Here is a 17,584-nt window from a genome sequence, read left to right as displayed (position 1 = left end):
GTAAAACTTAGAGATCATATAAGCAATACATAAGTCAAGTAACTTGTGAAGGTAACGATTAATTTCATTTGGAGCTAATTAGGAGGTGATTTTTACGATTTGTTTACCAAAAAAAGTGTCCAACTTTATTTTGAGCGTTACATAGTTAATATTGATGCTAGAAACTAAAAAATGACAAAAATATATTAAAAAAGTGATGACTTTTTCTCGAAAATTTATTAATTTTTAGTTATTTCACGTTGAAATATTCGATTTGGAATTTGACGAATAAGAACCTACATTTCATGACCTACTGGGTTTAAAGATTTCGTATATACACCATATTTTTCACTTTTTTATAAGCTATATTTTTGCTAAGAATATATTTTTCAATAACATACTTTTTGAGGGTATTTGCGAAAAACCGTTCCAAAACGTGTTTTTTTTTGAAAAATGAACATATTCACTCACAAATAATTCGAAAAGTATTAACTTAGTGAAAAAATTCTATAGGAGTTAAAGGTCGCTTAGAATTAGTCAGTTTATCGAATTTTGGACTTATCTTGAACGTATGTTTTTCACCCGAGAAGAAATAAAACATACCTAGAGCAGAAGCGCACATCGGCACAATAGGTATCAATTTTTTTTTGTTTGACATGTTAGCTATGTGTGTGTGTCAAATTTCATCTCAATCCGAGCAGTTCTTTAAAATGTACAGCAAAAACCGTGATTAAATGGACTATAAATTAGCTTGAGTTTTTATGATATATTTTAAGATATAATATGCTGATTTATATTTAATGTTTTGGGCGGGGGCCCGCATCCCAACTGGAACCAGGGCTCGCTGATCTATCAGTACGCTACTGCATGCTTGTATCAACACCATACCAATCTCGCAAGTTCTTTCACTGAAACAGACTCAAAAATCACAGCCTAAATATCGCAAAGTCCGACCCTGTCGTTATAGATAGAAATTCGACGTAATGTGACACCCAAGGCGTTTCTCATAGACCACCCGCAAAAGCGAAAAGATTAATATTCTACGAAATTCTAGATGCCTAATTGGGTCATTTGGCTATTGCAGTAAGTAGAGATACAAAGAGATTTTAGGGCTTCGGAGACACATTTCCTAGGAGTTGTTTACTTGGCAACAGGATGTGTCTCATAAAATAATAATAGGAGATATTGCTAAGTGTTTGAATTATAGAAATCTAGGAACTCCACAGAAATTGCAACGCAGTAAATTTCGTGGAAATCCTTAAATGGTTACAAAAAGGACAGCGATGGTGATTGGCCGAAAAAGAAACGTATGACCAAAATAGGATGGCCTAAGTATTACTTTCCAACTATCCGATTGGTAGGGAAATGTTCGGAATGATGACTATTGGTCAAAGTGGGTTATAGCTGTCAAAAAGGGAGGTGAATTTAGGAGAGAAAGAAATCTTGTCCGAGATTAGGACAAGAAGAATTTTAATTAAGTTCTAGAGGCCATGCAGTGAAGACGTGCATTTTTTTTGTCTGTGCCGAGTTTGGCAGAATGGGATCTTAAAGATTCTGTCGTGAAAGTCGCAAGTGCGATATGTTGTCTTAAATACCATACCGGTATATTCTTTGTGTTGTGTCCGGTACAATAAAGGAATAGTTTTTTCTAGTACGGCGTGTAGTATGTCTTGTACAAACAGAACTTAATTCAACCTTCGCGGACGTAGTTCCCGTTTAATATGTCTCGTGCAGACAGAACTTAATTCAACCTTCGCGGACGTAGTTCCCGTTTAATATGTCTCTTGCAGACAGAACTTAATTCAATCTTCGCGGAACGTGGTTCCCGTTTTTTTTATTAAAGACAATGGTCTAAATAAAGTATGTTTTATTATCAAGTCAGTGAGATGTATCACTAATAATCAAGGACGCAGTTACTTTCTTTTCATAAAACAAAAAACTATGGAATTTTTATTTTTCGTATAATATAACAATTATGTAACAGTACTTTAAATCTAAAATTGTAAAGTGAAAGTGAGTTCGCCTCAACAACCAGAGCTCTTGCGAGCTAACCAGATTCCAGCAGCTCAGCAACAACAGATCATCACCAGGTATTTCCAATAAACTGTTTCGTTCCTTTTTTCTTTTTTCGAACTTTTAAAATGAAACGCGAAAGACTTATTTTTTTTTTACTTTTCTAACCAACTCAGTTTTTTTAACAATTTTCTATCTGAATAAATGATAACTATGTTTTAAACTTATGTCGTCTTTTTCTATTCGCACAATCCATCTATGATCTTTATAGTATTAGGAAATGCAGACTACCACAGACACCAAGGGTAAGTACCGTTACTATTCAAAGGGATACCATTTTACGTAACATTTTTGTAATTCTTATATAGATATATAGCAATAGATTCTGATCTATTAATGGCGCCCAAAAATTAATAATTTCTTTTCTTTAGCTTAAATATTATTGTAAGAACTCACTACCTAAATTCTCTGAGACTAGAGCTACCGAAGCGTTAATAAATTATGTAGCACGAATTTTGTCAAGTCTATGTATATCATTATGTTTATCTAATTTGTCGTGCTTCACCACCATGAAGCTCTTCTTCGTCCTGGACTGGGTTTGCCTGCCATTTTCTCTTGCATAATATTTTGTAGTAACCTTTATTTGGGGCATCTCATTATATGTTCGAAATATCCAGCTTTCTCTTCTTGATGCTTTTCATAATTTCAGTAGTCTTGATGAGACGTTCAGTATTGTGGAGTTTCGAATCTTCTCCACCCAGGAAACTTTTAAAATTCTTCTATGGCATCATATTTCGATAGCCTCAAGACGATTCAGATCGATTTTGTTCACAGTCCAAGACTCGACACCATAAAGTAAGACCGAGAACACGTAGCAGCCAAGTAGGTGGATCATCAATGCCAATTTTAGGTCTGTGTTACATAATACCTTGGACATCCTTCTAAAAGCAGCTGTGGTCTGCTCTATCCTGTATCTAATTTCATCGTGACTCTGCGTTACAATTTAACTGATATCCAAGGGAAACAATTTTATCAACTTGCTTAAGTTTGGTATTATTTACATATTACAGACGGTTTTATATTCAGTTGTTTACTTATTATGAGTATTTTGGTTTTCCGTAGGTTCAGATACATACCTGCTTCCTTACAACTCTCAACGACACTCTCTTAAATGACTGAAGGAAGTTATTATTCCCTCCCTGAATATCAAATAAAGTTTAGTAATGGAAGGAGAAACTCATTTTAGAGAACGCGCTGAACTATTCCATATTAGAATTAGAAGTTACTAAAAGAAAAATACATATATACATACCACACTCAAAAATATATTTAGTCCATTATCCTCAGGTCTGGCGAACAAATTGGCCGGATGATCTGCTACTGCTTCTCTCTCCAAGTGGAAGTCGTACGCTTGTACATTCACAAAATCGACAATATCTCCAACTTTCATAGGATCAAATCCATCCTCTATTTTGAACCTCGACGCTGGTGCGGAAAGAACCAATTCCCACTTCTTTTGCCTGAAGATTTCGGCAGTCTCCTCCAAAAATAGCGCTAAAAACAATTTATATTATTACAGGTATTCTCAGAACGAAGCAAGAATGGACAAAACGAAGATATTGCAAATCTTTTCATAATAATAAAAATAGAAAAAAATAGGCTAAGTTCTTTATTATACCGAAAATGGGGAACATACCCAAAAATTCTTTGTCCGTTATCTGTCCTCCAGACTCTTCAGCTCCTGGATAATCCCAATGTACTTCCATACCGTCAAAATCGTATTTATTAAGGAATGAGATAACAGACTGGATAAAGTTCATGCGCTTTCTGGCGTTGGATACCATATTACTGAAACGATGAGAACCATCCTCCTTACTACCTCCAAGTGAAATGAGAATATTGAGATTAGGGTTTTTCTGGCGTAGGCTTGTAGTTGCTTTGTATCCGCCTAAAATATTATACATAACATCGATTAAATAAATCAATCTCTCAGTTCTTGCTTATAATATGAAAATAATGCACCTAAAGAAGAATGGTGCGACTCAAATTAAAAAAAAAATATACACAAATGAGGAGTGGGAAGAGTACAGAAACATAAAAGAAGTAGCTGAAGAAGTACTAAGCATGGAAGGTAAACAGAAACAGTGAATAAAAAGAACGAATGACTGGTTTGATGCAGAATGTCAGATTATAACACAAAGAAAAAACAGAGCAAATTTACTGACGCAACAGAGGCACAGAACCCGACAAACAGAGTAGGAATATAAACAACTACGCAACGAAAAAAAAAATCCATCGAAGAAAGAAGAGGAAAATATAAAAAAAGTATCCAACAGAGACAAGAAAGTTTTACCAGAAACTGAACAAAAGCAAAAATAGTAGGGAGGTGAATAATTCTGATATACCATTAGACCAAGCAGACAACAGAGAAAAGAGCCCACCAACAATAGCTGAGATTAGAACAGCAGTAGACAAATTATTTTTAAAACTATAAAAATCTCCACTTACCTTGAACAACATCGTACTCTTCATCATTGGATGTAATAGTGTAGCTAATGGGGTCGATAGTAGCATAATTATAGATAACATGAGTGCAAATGTATGGATCCAGATCTTCAGGATTAAACGCGAGAGGTTCTTTTCTGTACGAAGCGACACCTTCCACATAACATACTATTTTTTGTTCATTTGAGTTACCTTTGTCTATAAAAGAATACGGTTAGTAACTACTAAACAAAAAATAGTTGTATACTAACCAGATCTTGCTTGTTCTGCCACCAAAAGAGGATCTCTAAGACTTCTTCCATACGGCAAACCAAACGGACTAACGATCAACTGTTGATAGCCGTTATCTATTCTATAAGGACTAACTTTCCTATAATCAGATATTATACCTTGAAAGTACTGTAACTGGGAATAAGGAGTCTGGAACTGGTAATTAGGAAAATCCTGATAAGAGGTGTATGAATACTGGTAGGGATAATATTGTCCTGGAATGAAAACGTTATTATAGCCACCTTGTGGTGGATTGTAAGCTTGTGTTTCCACGGAGTCATCGGAAAGATATACTTGGCCAGTGGGTGTCGAATCGTGGTGTAAACCATCTTGAAGATCGAGAGCTTCATCAGGAGGAGGGCGTTTTTCAACTGCGTCTCTTAGAGGTAGCCTTCTTGAATTTTCCAATCTATAAAATAATTTAAAAAAATTACTTACAAAAGTTATTCTCAATTGGTTGTTTTGGAATTAATTTTGAATAGCAAAAAGCTACTAGATTTTTCTATTCTCGACTGCTTGTTTTGTACAAAAATGTGAATAGAAGAAAGCTAGTAGATTATTTTCATTCTTGAGCTAGTAGGTACTTACATATTTGGAATACTTTCAACAGCCGCTCTAAGCGGAAGACTAACACTTCCATATTCTGGTGGAAGGGAGTAGGCTAGATTTTTGTCTTTTGGTACATGCTCCACCGAATCTCTGCGAAAAGATGGCACTCCGGGAGGTGGCATATGTGAGTCACGTTTAATTCTAGTTTTTGTTCTTGTCGCGCGTTCTTCTGTTAGTGAGACGCATAGCAGAAGCAGTGATATTAACTAAAATATGTAAAGTATGTGAATGTGAAATATAATTCTGTATAAAAATCAAACTGATGTAATGATTTGCTAAACCTAACTTCCATTAGTGTTATATAGACCTTAACAATTGCCACAATTTAAGCAGTAGTGATACTCAGTATATGATGTTGCTTCCTGATAACACCTTTAGCCACTGCTTCTCAATTCCTATCCTCACCTCCAAGAAATGTGAAACCCCGACAAACTAGAGCAACATTACTGGAGATTACGTAACCAACCGTAGTGGAAAGTAGGACCAGGATCTAAGAGGAAGGGAGAAATGGTCCTCCGAAAAGGTGGTTGGGTGATGGGCCAACTACTCATCCCTGAAAAAGACTATAGTTACGGAACCAACAGATGAGCCTCGGAGTATAGCACAGATTGACAGGTGATGACTTAGGTAACAAAATATGGAATTCGAGATATGATTTTGGAATGTCAGAACCTTGAATAAAACTGGTGTGCAGTCTAGATATATCAATATTACAATGAACCTTCTACAGCTAGTTATGCAAAAATACAAAAATTGCGCTGGACAGGTTACCTTATAAGAATCGATAATACCAGAACATCTAGTAAAACGCTAGTGGAACTATGGTGGGACGTCGCGCATCGGCCAGTAGGAAGACCGAGAAAGAGGTGGATAGGCGAAGTGAGGGCCGCCGCTTAAGGCTAAAGAGATATTGAGGGTGCGTTATGAAAGAAAAATAAACGAATCTGGTAAATAATAGTATGGTGAAAAACGCGATATAAGAGTTAGAGTTTATCGATTAGAGAATAACAAGGGAGAATTAATACTGGATTCTTAGTATAAGTAATGAAGCTTAAAATAGGACAAAACCTAGCAAATTTTTACAGAATTGATCGATTTGCTTGAAAGTTAGAGAATAAGTAGTGGATAGTCCAAGAATCAAAATCTATATCATGCCGGAAGGCGCTTTTACCATGGGGTGGTTGCCACCTCATGTCGGGGTGGGAATTTTTGATTATATTTTAATCGCAAAAGTTGGTTAAAACGTTCATTCTAAGCAAAAAACGTTCTATACATTTTTTTGATAAAATTGATAGTTTTCGATTTATTCGCTATCGAAAGCGGTAGTTCTATATCGAAAAAATCAATGTTTCAAGTTTTCTGCTAATAACTCCAAATGTTTTGGTTTTATCAAAACAACTTTACTTAATAAAAATGTACCTTTTGAAAAAATACACAAAACCCTTTTTTTTAATTTTATTTAAGACCAATAGTAATCGAGCTATATTTTATTATATGCTGGCTCTTCTTCGTCAAATGCTAAATATGGTAGTTTCAAAGTCAAAAGACAGGAAAACTATGCATTTTTCAAGGACATCTTGTTTAAACTAATTTAAAGTACTTAAAAATATCTATCTCCAGAAATAAAAAAAGTCTCTAGCTCAAAAATTAAGTGACTTATAATGAAAAGAATGTCAGTCCCTATTTTTTTAGCGAAAAAGTGATCGCAAGCAACCCCCTAATCACCACCCTAATTAAAATTAGTCATTGATCTTATTTGGTCTTTTTTACTTAAGGTATTATTAATAGGTTCTAGAAGTTTGACCGGCTTAGAATGATTAGTTTTTAAAAAAATGGAGTTAAAATTGAATAACGAATTTTTGTATTTTGGAAAAAATGGCCTTTTTTTAAATAAAAAGATTAGCATCAGAGATAAGAAAAAATGTTTAAATATGAAATTGCAGCTTATTTAATTCCCAAGAACTTGGTTTGCAAACATTTTTCTATGGAAAAAATTGAATGAACTATTGACAATTAAAACTTGTAATAACATGAAAAAATCATCTTTACCAACCCTTTCAAAGTAACTTCTTTTTGCGACTGAGGATTTTAAAAATATTTAATTTTAATAGGCTTATAGATCTTGTAAAAACCTACAAAATTATGTTTTAACCAACTTTCTAAGATAAAAACTAAAAAAGTTACGGTTAAAAAATCAATATATTTTTTTGAAAAAAAAAAGGAGAAATCCAATTGGAAGCATAATAATGTAAGTTAACGGTATTTTTAGTCATTGGAATTATTCATTGTTATTTATTTATGTATTATTAATAGATTATAGAAGTTTGACTGGCTTAGAATGATTATTTAAAAAAAAACTGGAGTTAAAAGCGAATAACGAATTTTTGTAGTTTGGCAAAAAATGCCATTTTATTCAGAATAGAAAGATTAGCATCAGAGATACGCAAAAATTCAAAAATGTTTCTATATAAAATTGAAGGATATTTAATTCCTAAGAACCTAGGTTGAAAAAAATTTTTCTACGGCAAAAATTGAGTGAATCGTAAATGAGTATATCGAAAAACGTTGATTTTTTCTATACGAAACTAACACTTTCGGTAGCGAATAAATCGAAAACTATTAATTTTATCAAAAAAATGTATAGACCATTTTTTGCTTAGAATGAATGTTTTTATCAACTTTTGCGGTCAAAATATAATAAAAAATTTCCACCCCCGAGATGAGGTGGCAACCACCTCCATGGTAAAAGCGCCTTTCGGAATCATATAGAATATAGATTTTGATCCTTGGACTATCTACTACTTATTCTCAAATTTTGAAGCACATCGATCAATTCTGTAAAAATTGCGAGGTGAAAGCTTCGGTTCCTGGCCTATCTAGGAAGAATCACAAACGGCAAAAAATATAGAAGGGCTGTATAAGAGCCTCATTTCAAAGAGAACCAAACTAAATTGATATAAATCAATCATAACTCAGAAGTTGTCTATGAGGGTGAACTTTGGAAAATAACCAAATGGGTTCCTCTTTGTCTCATCCCTTCTTTGATGGTGGAAAGGTCTGATATTATAATATGTTTAATTATGACAGATTTTCTGTCTCCCTATAAAGGCTTTGTATGTTTCTAGTATATTTATGGTTAATGTCCATATTAGGATTGTTATAGTTAAATGAAATCAAGAACCGATTAATTAATGCCAAATAATAAATTCTGCAAAATACTAAAGTGGATAAGAAATGGTCATTAATAAAGTCAGAAATAGATCAAAGTCAAAAAGAAATTCTCAAAAAGAAACACACCAACCAGATACAAAAAGAAACAATAGACGACTGAGGAAAACCCAAAAACAAAGATAATCAGATGCAGATGTACAAAAAGTAAATAAACAAATACAATAAGTACACAATACTAAAAGAGACAAATGGGAAACTAGTGTTAAATACTAACGAAACATTAAAGAGATGGGCAGAATACAACAACGAGTTGTTCAAAGACAACATATTATGGTAGTAGAAATATAAGATAGTGTAGTTTTAAAGATGTTAAAAGAGCAAATTAAAATTGCAAAAGAAGCAGCAAAAATGCCAAAGTACTAGGTCCAGACCAAATTCCAGTAGAAAGCTTAAAATGTCTAAATGATGCAACCTTAGACATTATAGTAGACTAAATACAGGTCGTATAAATAAAAAACTGGAAGAAAGAATAGATGATAATCAGTTTGGGTTGGGTTCAGAAACGAACTAGAATACAGAGAGGCATTATTTGCTTTTAATGTGATAGCTGAAGGATGTATGGATTTGAATGTGGAAAAACAATTCTCTGCAATAAAGATCTTAGATTAGAACTGGGAGTAAGAGCTCTGTGATGTTACGTGTTTTCGAAACTACAATATGTCATTTATGTGGTATTAGAGAAGTGGTAGATAGAGTAAATATAGTGATGATGATAGTTTGCGATACTACAATATGGATTTGAAAGCTGGACACCGAAGCAAGAACACAAATTTAATAAGCTACAGTTATTTAAAATGTCGTTTTACAGAAGTGGTAGATAGACTAAAGATAGTGATGATACTGATGATAATATACAAACTCCGAAACTCCAATTAGGAGACGACACTTAAAGAAGATGATCCATATTAGATAAAAATTCCCAAATTTTAGCTGTAGGTACTCTGTCAAAAATCTTCTACATATTGATCTAGGTGCAGCTCTTCAAACCCAGGAAAACATTCGATCAAGATCTCTAATTTATATATTAAAATTGGCTTTACATCACGTACACTCGGAAAAATGAAAGAATACCCATGAACGATCACATCAATCACTTATTTTGTATTTGCTGTATTTGTTATTTTTAGAAAAAGACAGCCAATACAAAATAAGTGATTGATGTGATCGTTCATGGGTATTCTTTCATTTTTCCGACTGTAAAATACTTTTATATAACTAATGACTTTCAATACAAACTGAAATTCTACAAAATGGCGGCAAAACTGTATACTTACAATAACTTCTTTCCGCATTTTTTCTAAGCTGATCACATCGACTCCATGTACAAAACTATTCCAACTATTACGAAATCAAGCTGATTTTGTTTCCCTCTCTGGTGGAACCCTGCAAAGAATCACAAACTTAACCTTACACTTAAATCAACAAAAACCAAGTGAAGATCAACGATTAGCCTTTGGTGTACGTGAGTGCCACTGACCAATATAGCGAAGAAAAGACAATGGCGACAATGACCATCGGATATTAATAATTCTTAGCATGTTCAACTTACACCTTCATATTATATATTGGATATTTCCAGACGTCTATAAGGTCTTCAAACTCTACGAAAATGGCTTGTAAGAGTTGAAAATGAAAAGATGTACTTACATAAATGAAGTAGAAGCGTAGAGATATTAAAAGAAAGTGATCATAAGATCCTAAAAATGCTATTTGATAATATAATAAGAATTATAAAGTCTTTCTAAAAATTACCACAATTTTCACTAAACTGCGCGGCATAAGTTAGGGACATTGTGAATAAACTATAAACAACTTATGATTATTATTGTTTTTTAAATTAAACATGCTTTATAGTTATTTCCCAAAAAGATTTAAAAAGGAATAATTATCCATAAAAAATAAGAATTAAATTTTTCATTAATAGACAATGTGCCCTAATAAGTCGTATAGGTAGTAGGGGAGGAAAGTATGCGAAATTTGCAGTTACTCGAGCGTTATGAGGACCTATTGGGTTGTGAAGAGTAGTTCCTAAAACCAAAAAAAGTTAAGTTTTCCATGAAGTGGGGGACTTTCCATTTTTTAATTTAATTTTCCATTTCCAACAATCGTTTTCTCCGATTATAGCGCCATCTAAAATAATTCGAAAAAATGTCTTGAATAAAAGTTGCTTATTTTTACGTAAAGAATCCAAATCTGCAATAAAAATTGGGGCTATTCAAAAATATTGAATACGTGTATTTTGCAGTTCTTCAATCCGATGTTAATTTCGCGAAATATCACGGCGTTCGTATTTAAAATTTTAAATTTACCCCCACCCATCTCCATGGGGGTCGTGTTTGATACCATTCGATAGATTTTTGGAAAATATTGAACACATATTTTTTACGTATTTTTTATTAACAATATATTCAATAATGTCCTGTTTATACATCTCACCATTCATAGTGTCCTGGCAAAGGCAGAGATCTGTTCTTACATCGAAACAGATTCCAGCCCAAACCATAACACCCCCACCTCCAAATGGATGAACCATTTGACACAGTCTTTGATTTCTTCGTACCCTTGGTCTTGCCCATACATCATCCAGAATTTAATGATTGGACGATCAATTTAGATGAAACGGTCACATTAACTGTACAAAATTTCCAACGAATAATTGCTAAAAAGGCTAAGCAAGCGGGCAAAGTCACAAGTAAAGAAAATGGCACTAAGTTCACCACAGTATCCATAATTTCTGCATATGGCAGCACTATTCCACCAGTGATAATTTTTCACGGGTCTATTTTAAGGAGCATTATGACTCAAGCAAGATTTCCAGGCACATTTGGCTTAGTCATCCTTTCTGGTTGGATGGCATAATAACTATTGTGGAAGTTATTAAACATTCCCTTTGCTACACTTGCAGCTCATCAAAAAAGCATGACTCCTCCCAATATCGTTTCAGGATTCAAAAAAGTGGGATACATCCATTTGTGACTTATTGTGACTGATCTACCACCTGCAGGCACTGTGGATCATCAACCACCCAAGACACATGTGCCAAGTGAGTCGCCCAATGGTTCTCTCCCACAAGTAGACGAAGAAGCCACTTTAAATCAGTACCCTTGATCCAGAAGCTGGTCAAGTCAAGACTTTTTTCTGCTGAAGATTTTCGTGGTCACCCAAAAGCAGGAGAACGAAAAACTGACCGAAAGTTAAGGAACAAGGGCAAGAGTATGATAGCTATGAGCACTCCACAAATACAAGCCACGCTGTATCGGTGGAAGGGCTTCACTCCACAACTAACATAGGTGGAGCTTCTCTTGATATAAGAAGTCTATAAGCTTGAAGTCAATAAGCATAAATAAAGTGTAAAAACCATTTAACAAGGACTCTTAAATCAATATCTAGAACAAACATTAATATTATGGACCTACGCGTCACTAAGATATTGACCTTCTAAGAGAATATGCCACTTAAAAGAAGAAAAAAAAAGGTTAACTGACTGTTCATAAATCAAGAGATTTGTTGTTGATTTTTTTAGAAGTGCCTGTAACATGAACTTGTACTTTTTATTGTAGCATAAAAGACAACACTCTAAAATCCCGCATCATGATTTTAACGGTTCACCGAAATGTTTCCAATCTGTCTTTCTCTGAAATCAATACCGAACCAATTTAAGCACCTTTTAGTGTATGCAAATGAGTTCTTTGTAAACGCGACATGGAACGAAAAAAAGGTGATTATAAACATCTCAAACGGTGTTCTTTCTCTTCTTCTCAACAATTACCAGTCCGCAGCTCGACCAGTTAAACGAGAAAAACGTGTAATAATTTCGCTACCAGTCACACAAATGGACGAGAATCTTTATTTACAGATACATTTGGATCGAGAAATAAATTATTTAACTAGTTTTTTGTTATTTCATTATCGGATCAACCATGCAAGGCTCTTACTTGAGGGAATGTAACAATATATAACTAACAATGTGCATTTTAGAGAACTTTCAAGAAGTTTGTTTGAAATTTGTTAAAGAAGAAGAAATTTTTCGCGGTTTTGGAGCTTAATGTAACAGATATTTATATAATCTGTTGGTAGTTGAAGGGGAGGCTGGAGCACAATGAAACACAAATATTGGTAATTAACTGTGCCATTAACAGGAGGCTTCACGAAATGCTTTTTCAGTTTAGAAGGCATTTTACCTCGTAGTCTCCCTCATCATCTTTCATCTTGGTGATTCGACCAACGTAGAATTTCGATTGGCTCCGTGTCTACATATTGAGCGTCTTCATTGTCATCCTCTGATGAAACAATCTCCTTTTTGCTGCCTTCTTCATGGAAAGTGGAACCGGTCTTTTGTTTGTTTTTTTTTATGCAATGGCCCAAGCATATGGTCCAAGAGCTGTGAGACATTTTTGAGTAGGTATTTTAAGCAACCTGAAAAATTTTCAGGTGACTCTTCCATGATAGCCTAATACAAAAATGCCGGTCTGGCTGGAGGGTAGCGGTTATTTTCCCCAAAAATCCCCCCCAAAGTTAAAAAAAGGGTAAAAATTGTTATTACAAAAAATATCATTGACGTGACTTTAAAGTAAATTTAAATATTCAAATATAAAGAAAATAAACAGGCCAGGCGATTTGAGGGCGATTTTAACTCTGCAAGATACTTGCATGGGCGCCCCAGGATTATTTTCAGGGGATGCATCTGAACTTCAGAAGATTTCATCTGAATCTGTACATGCTATTAACGAGTATAAAATTTTCAACTATACATGCAAAGCTATGCACATTCCTTCCGGACAGGGAAGTACAATTATTATTTTGACAGGGTATTTTTTAATATTAAAAATAAATATTCTAAAAAGACAGGTTTTTTTTTGGTGAAATTTTCCAACTGCCATGTGATCGAACAAATTACGCGTGCATATAAATGAAAAGCGCTATAGGTAAGCAGCAGTGTGAGAAAGAGCGTATACCGGTAGCTGTTTGCGTTCTCTGTTGTACCTGAGCGAGTCCGTTCGCTCTAGAAAAATCACGTGACCTGGCGATCCCATGTTGTTGTGCCTCGAAACGTTACGAGTAATTATTATATATTATAGTTTTTTAAGTAACTTTTTCTTAATTAAAGGAAAATAATACGTACTATACAATAGATTTTGCAAATATGATAGAAAAAGACAGATTTATTATTATAAATATATAGGTAGAAAAGTATAAAAGTATAAACTAAATTAATTCTGTGTCCGAATCCTGTACTTCTTCAAACTCCTCATCTGAGCTTAAATATTCACTGTCTACTTCTTCGTCAGACTCCCCTCGAGACTCCTCTTCTACAAAAATTAATTAGCGATAATTTAATTGAATTAAACAAACTGGAACATGAAGTAAAAACCACTTCTATGTAAAAGGTATATTTACTAAAAATTTTTAGAATCCCAATAGTTTCAATAAAATGAGTTCATCAGAACGTTTTCAAACCTATCGGTCCATTATCAGTGAATTTGAATACTTGCAAAATAGCCCCAGAACCAAACAATGGTTGTGATTATAAATAAATCTACATTATGTTAAAATAAATTTAAAATGGCTAAACGCCGATGTTCAGGGATTAAACCTCTGGGAACATGGTGAAACTCTACCCGAGGACCCAATCAACCATCTTCGGTCAACGATGACTACTAAGTAAGACATAATGTAGATTTATTTATAATCACAACCATTGTTTGGTTCTGGGGCTATTTTGCAAGTATTCAAATTCACTGATAATGGACCGATAGGTTTGAAAACGTTCTGATGAACTCATTTTATTGAATCCATTGGGATTCTAAAAATTTTTAGTAAATATACCTTTTACATAGAAGTGGTTTTTACTTCATGTTCCAGTTTGTTTAACTATAAGGTATACAGCCAACCCAGGGAACTACCCCTTTTTAGTTTAATTGAATTACTACGTATTCTTTGTCCTTTTATACGGAGTCGAAGCCTGGACAATCACGGGCGCATCTGAAGAAAGACTTGCCATTGTTGAGATGTGCTGTTATTGAATAATGTAAAAAATATCATGAACACAACACGTAACAAACACGGAAACATTAAGAAAGATGAAAAAGGCAAAAGAAATACTCAACACTATAAAGGAAAGAAAAATGAGCCAAAATAAATATTCATTATCTTCTTCTTCGTCAGACTCCCCTCGAGACTCAGATTCCTCTTCTACCTGATCTGTAAATAGTTGTAAATATGTATTTAGAATTAATTAAAAACTAATGTATAACTAATACTTAATACTTTTCCTTATATTATAAATTACATCACGTTTTTTATTTCTTAGTATATGACCAAAGTAGCTCATTTTTCTTTCCTTCATAGTGTTGAGTATTTTTTTGACTTTTTATCTTTATTAATATTTCCGTGTTTGTTACGTGTTGCGTCCATATTTTTTACATTATTCGATAACACCACATCTCAACAATGGCAAGTCTATCTTCAGATGCGCCCGTGATTCTCCAGGCTTCGACTCCGTATAAAAGGACAGAAAATACGTAGCAACTCAACAATTATACCTGTTCGTCCCAAGAAAATAGCCGCAACTATTTTCTCCACTCGAACGCTCACTGTCCACGCTGCGCTCAAAGCCACCTCCTGACCGCCAACGAGGGACGCAGGTTCGCCTGTCGTTGTACAATGGTTTCTAGGGAGACTGGTCGAGAGCAAAGCACGGACAGTACACGTAAATGTCTATGGAACCAACAACAATCCATCAAACTTTCTTCTCTGTTGACTTCTTAGCCTTCTGGACACCACCGTCCGGCATAACCCAGGATCCAAGAACACCAGGACACGGCGCTTGCCCCAGTGTGTTTTTCGGACTGTTTGCTTTTGCTGCCAACACTACACATTCACTACAAACCCTGAAGAGGACAAAATCCTAAACGGGGAAGCACATTGAACGCATTTCTTCTAAGCATTTTCTAGACAAGCAAATCAAACAATGTGATGATGTAGCAACTCAATTAATTAATCACTAATTAATTTTTAATTAACTCTAAATACATATTACAACTATTTACAGATCATGTAGAAGAGGAATCTGAGTCTCAAGAGGAGTCTGACGAAGAAGAAGACAGTGAATATTTAAGCTCAGATGAGGAGTTTGAAGAAGAAGTACAAGATTCGGACACAGAATCAATTTAGTTTATACTTTTATACTTTTCTACTATAACTTTATAATAATAAATCTGTCTTTTTCTATCATATTTGCAAAATCTATTGTATAGTACGTATTATTTTCCTTTAATTAAGAAAAAGTTACTTAAAAAACTATAATATATAATAATTACTCTAACGTTTCGAGGCACAACAACATAGGATCGCCAGGTCACGTGATTTTTCTCGAGCGAACGGACTCGCTCAGGTACAACAGAGGACGCAAACAGCTATCGGTATACGCTCTTTCTCACACTCCTGTTTACCTATAGCGCTTTTCATTTATATGCACGCGTAATTTGTTCGATCACATGGCAGTTGGAAAATTTCACCAAAAGAAACCTGTCTTTTTAGAATATTTATTTTTAATATTAAAAAATACCCTGTCAAAATAATAATTGTACTTCCCTGTCCTGTAGTTGTATATTTTATACTCGTTAATAGTATGTACAGATTCAGATGAAATCTTCTGAAGTTCAGATGCATCCCCTGAAAATAATCCTGGGGCGCCCATGCAAGTATCTTGCAGAGTTAAAGTCGCCCTCAAATCGCCTGGCCTGTTTATTTTCTTTATTTTTGAATATTTAAATTTACTTTAAAGTCACGTCAATGATATTTTGTGTAATAACAATGTTTACCCTTTTTGTAACTTTGGGGGGGAGTTTTGGGGAAAATAACCGCTACCCTCCAGCCAGACCGGCATTTTTGTATTAGACTATCATGGAAGAGTTACCTGAAAAATTTTCAGGTTGCCTAAAATACCTACTCAAAAATGTCTCACAGCTCTTATACTAATAAAAAATAGGAGGGATAGAGGAGTAACACATTTATAAAAAAACTAGAGTTCAGCTGGCTCGACTGCTAGCACTGTGTAAAGCGTGTTTTTGGGGTTTGGGGTTACCTTGTTTAGGGTTTTTTTTTTCTTCTTTTATGGCCTTTGGGAACTGCGCCCATTTAGCCAGCAACACTTCTTAAAATCAACGCCTAACCAAACCTACCATACACCAAGACCATTACGAATCCAATCGAACAATCAAGGGTAGAGAAGGGAAAAACAACTTTTGGCACCTAGGTCGTTCAGGGTGACTAACCACAGACTAAGTAGGGATACGGGGTATTATTACCAGAGAGATAAGGCAAAGGTAGCAAAGCTAGACCTAATCTAAAGTTTCAATTTACACGACTTAACATAATCTAGAAGAATCCTAAAGATTGGCGGTTTGTTCAAAGCTAGTGAGTTCATCAGATTATATGGGGGATAAACGTTTTTTTGCAATAGCTGCATATTCAATAGATTTCTTTGTGTCACATATTTGTCACATGCAAAAAATATATGATCCAAGTCACTTATTGAAATATCGAGGGAAGGAGAGGACTAGGAAGGAAAAGACTATCGTGGCTCAGAAATATCTGATAATGGACAGGGCTAAATTTTGAACAGCTAATAAGAACAGCTGAAGACAGAGAAGAGTTTGCAATTGTAGTAGCCAACCTCCATTGAGGAGACGGCACTTTAAGAAGAAGAAGAAGCAGTATAAACATTAAGGGTAGTTTTTCTAAGTGTGTATAGTTCAGAATATGAGGGAATAAGATAATAATAATTACAGACGAAGATTAACTTCGGATGGAGCAGATGAGGTTCTATTAAATGGTTCGGAGGGCAGAGGAATATTAAAGGGAAAACGGATCTCTTAAGTCCTGAAAGGCAATCGGTATAAGGGAAGAACATCCTGGGCCTTCGAATAAATGAAGAGAAAACAAAATATATACTAGTAACCAAAAATCCAAGGCC

General features: G+C 34.5%; 1 protein-coding gene across 1 annotated transcript in view; it reads right to left on the bottom strand.

Moving 5' to 3' along the window:
• The window catches only part of LOC114327407 (probable chitinase 10), a 127,095-nt gene that overhangs the window by 92,712 nt on the left and 16,799 nt on the right, over window positions 1-17,584 (bottom strand). Inside the window, exons 2-7 of the mRNA XM_028276017.2 lie at window positions 9,882-9,990; window positions 5,356-5,582; window positions 4,749-5,176; window positions 4,501-4,695; window positions 3,689-3,940; window positions 3,305-3,546 (exon numbers count right to left, since the gene is read on the bottom strand). Coding sequence (XP_028131818.1) covers window positions 3,305-3,546; window positions 3,689-3,940; window positions 4,501-4,695; window positions 4,749-5,176; window positions 5,356-5,582; window positions 9,882-9,899 — 1,362 coding nt within the window. The 5' untranslated portion in view covers window positions 9,900-9,990. The remainder of the gene's footprint in view (window positions 1-3,304; window positions 3,547-3,688; window positions 3,941-4,500; window positions 4,696-4,748; window positions 5,177-5,355; window positions 5,583-9,881; window positions 9,991-17,584) is intronic.

This window comes from Diabrotica virgifera, chromosome 2 (assembly GCF_917563875.1).
Source record: "Diabrotica virgifera virgifera chromosome 2, PGI_DIABVI_V3a".
In the NCBI taxonomy this organism is placed as follows: domain Eukaryota; kingdom Metazoa; phylum Arthropoda; class Insecta; order Coleoptera; family Chrysomelidae; genus Diabrotica; species Diabrotica virgifera.
This window is presented reverse-complemented; position numbering and strand designations above follow the sequence as displayed.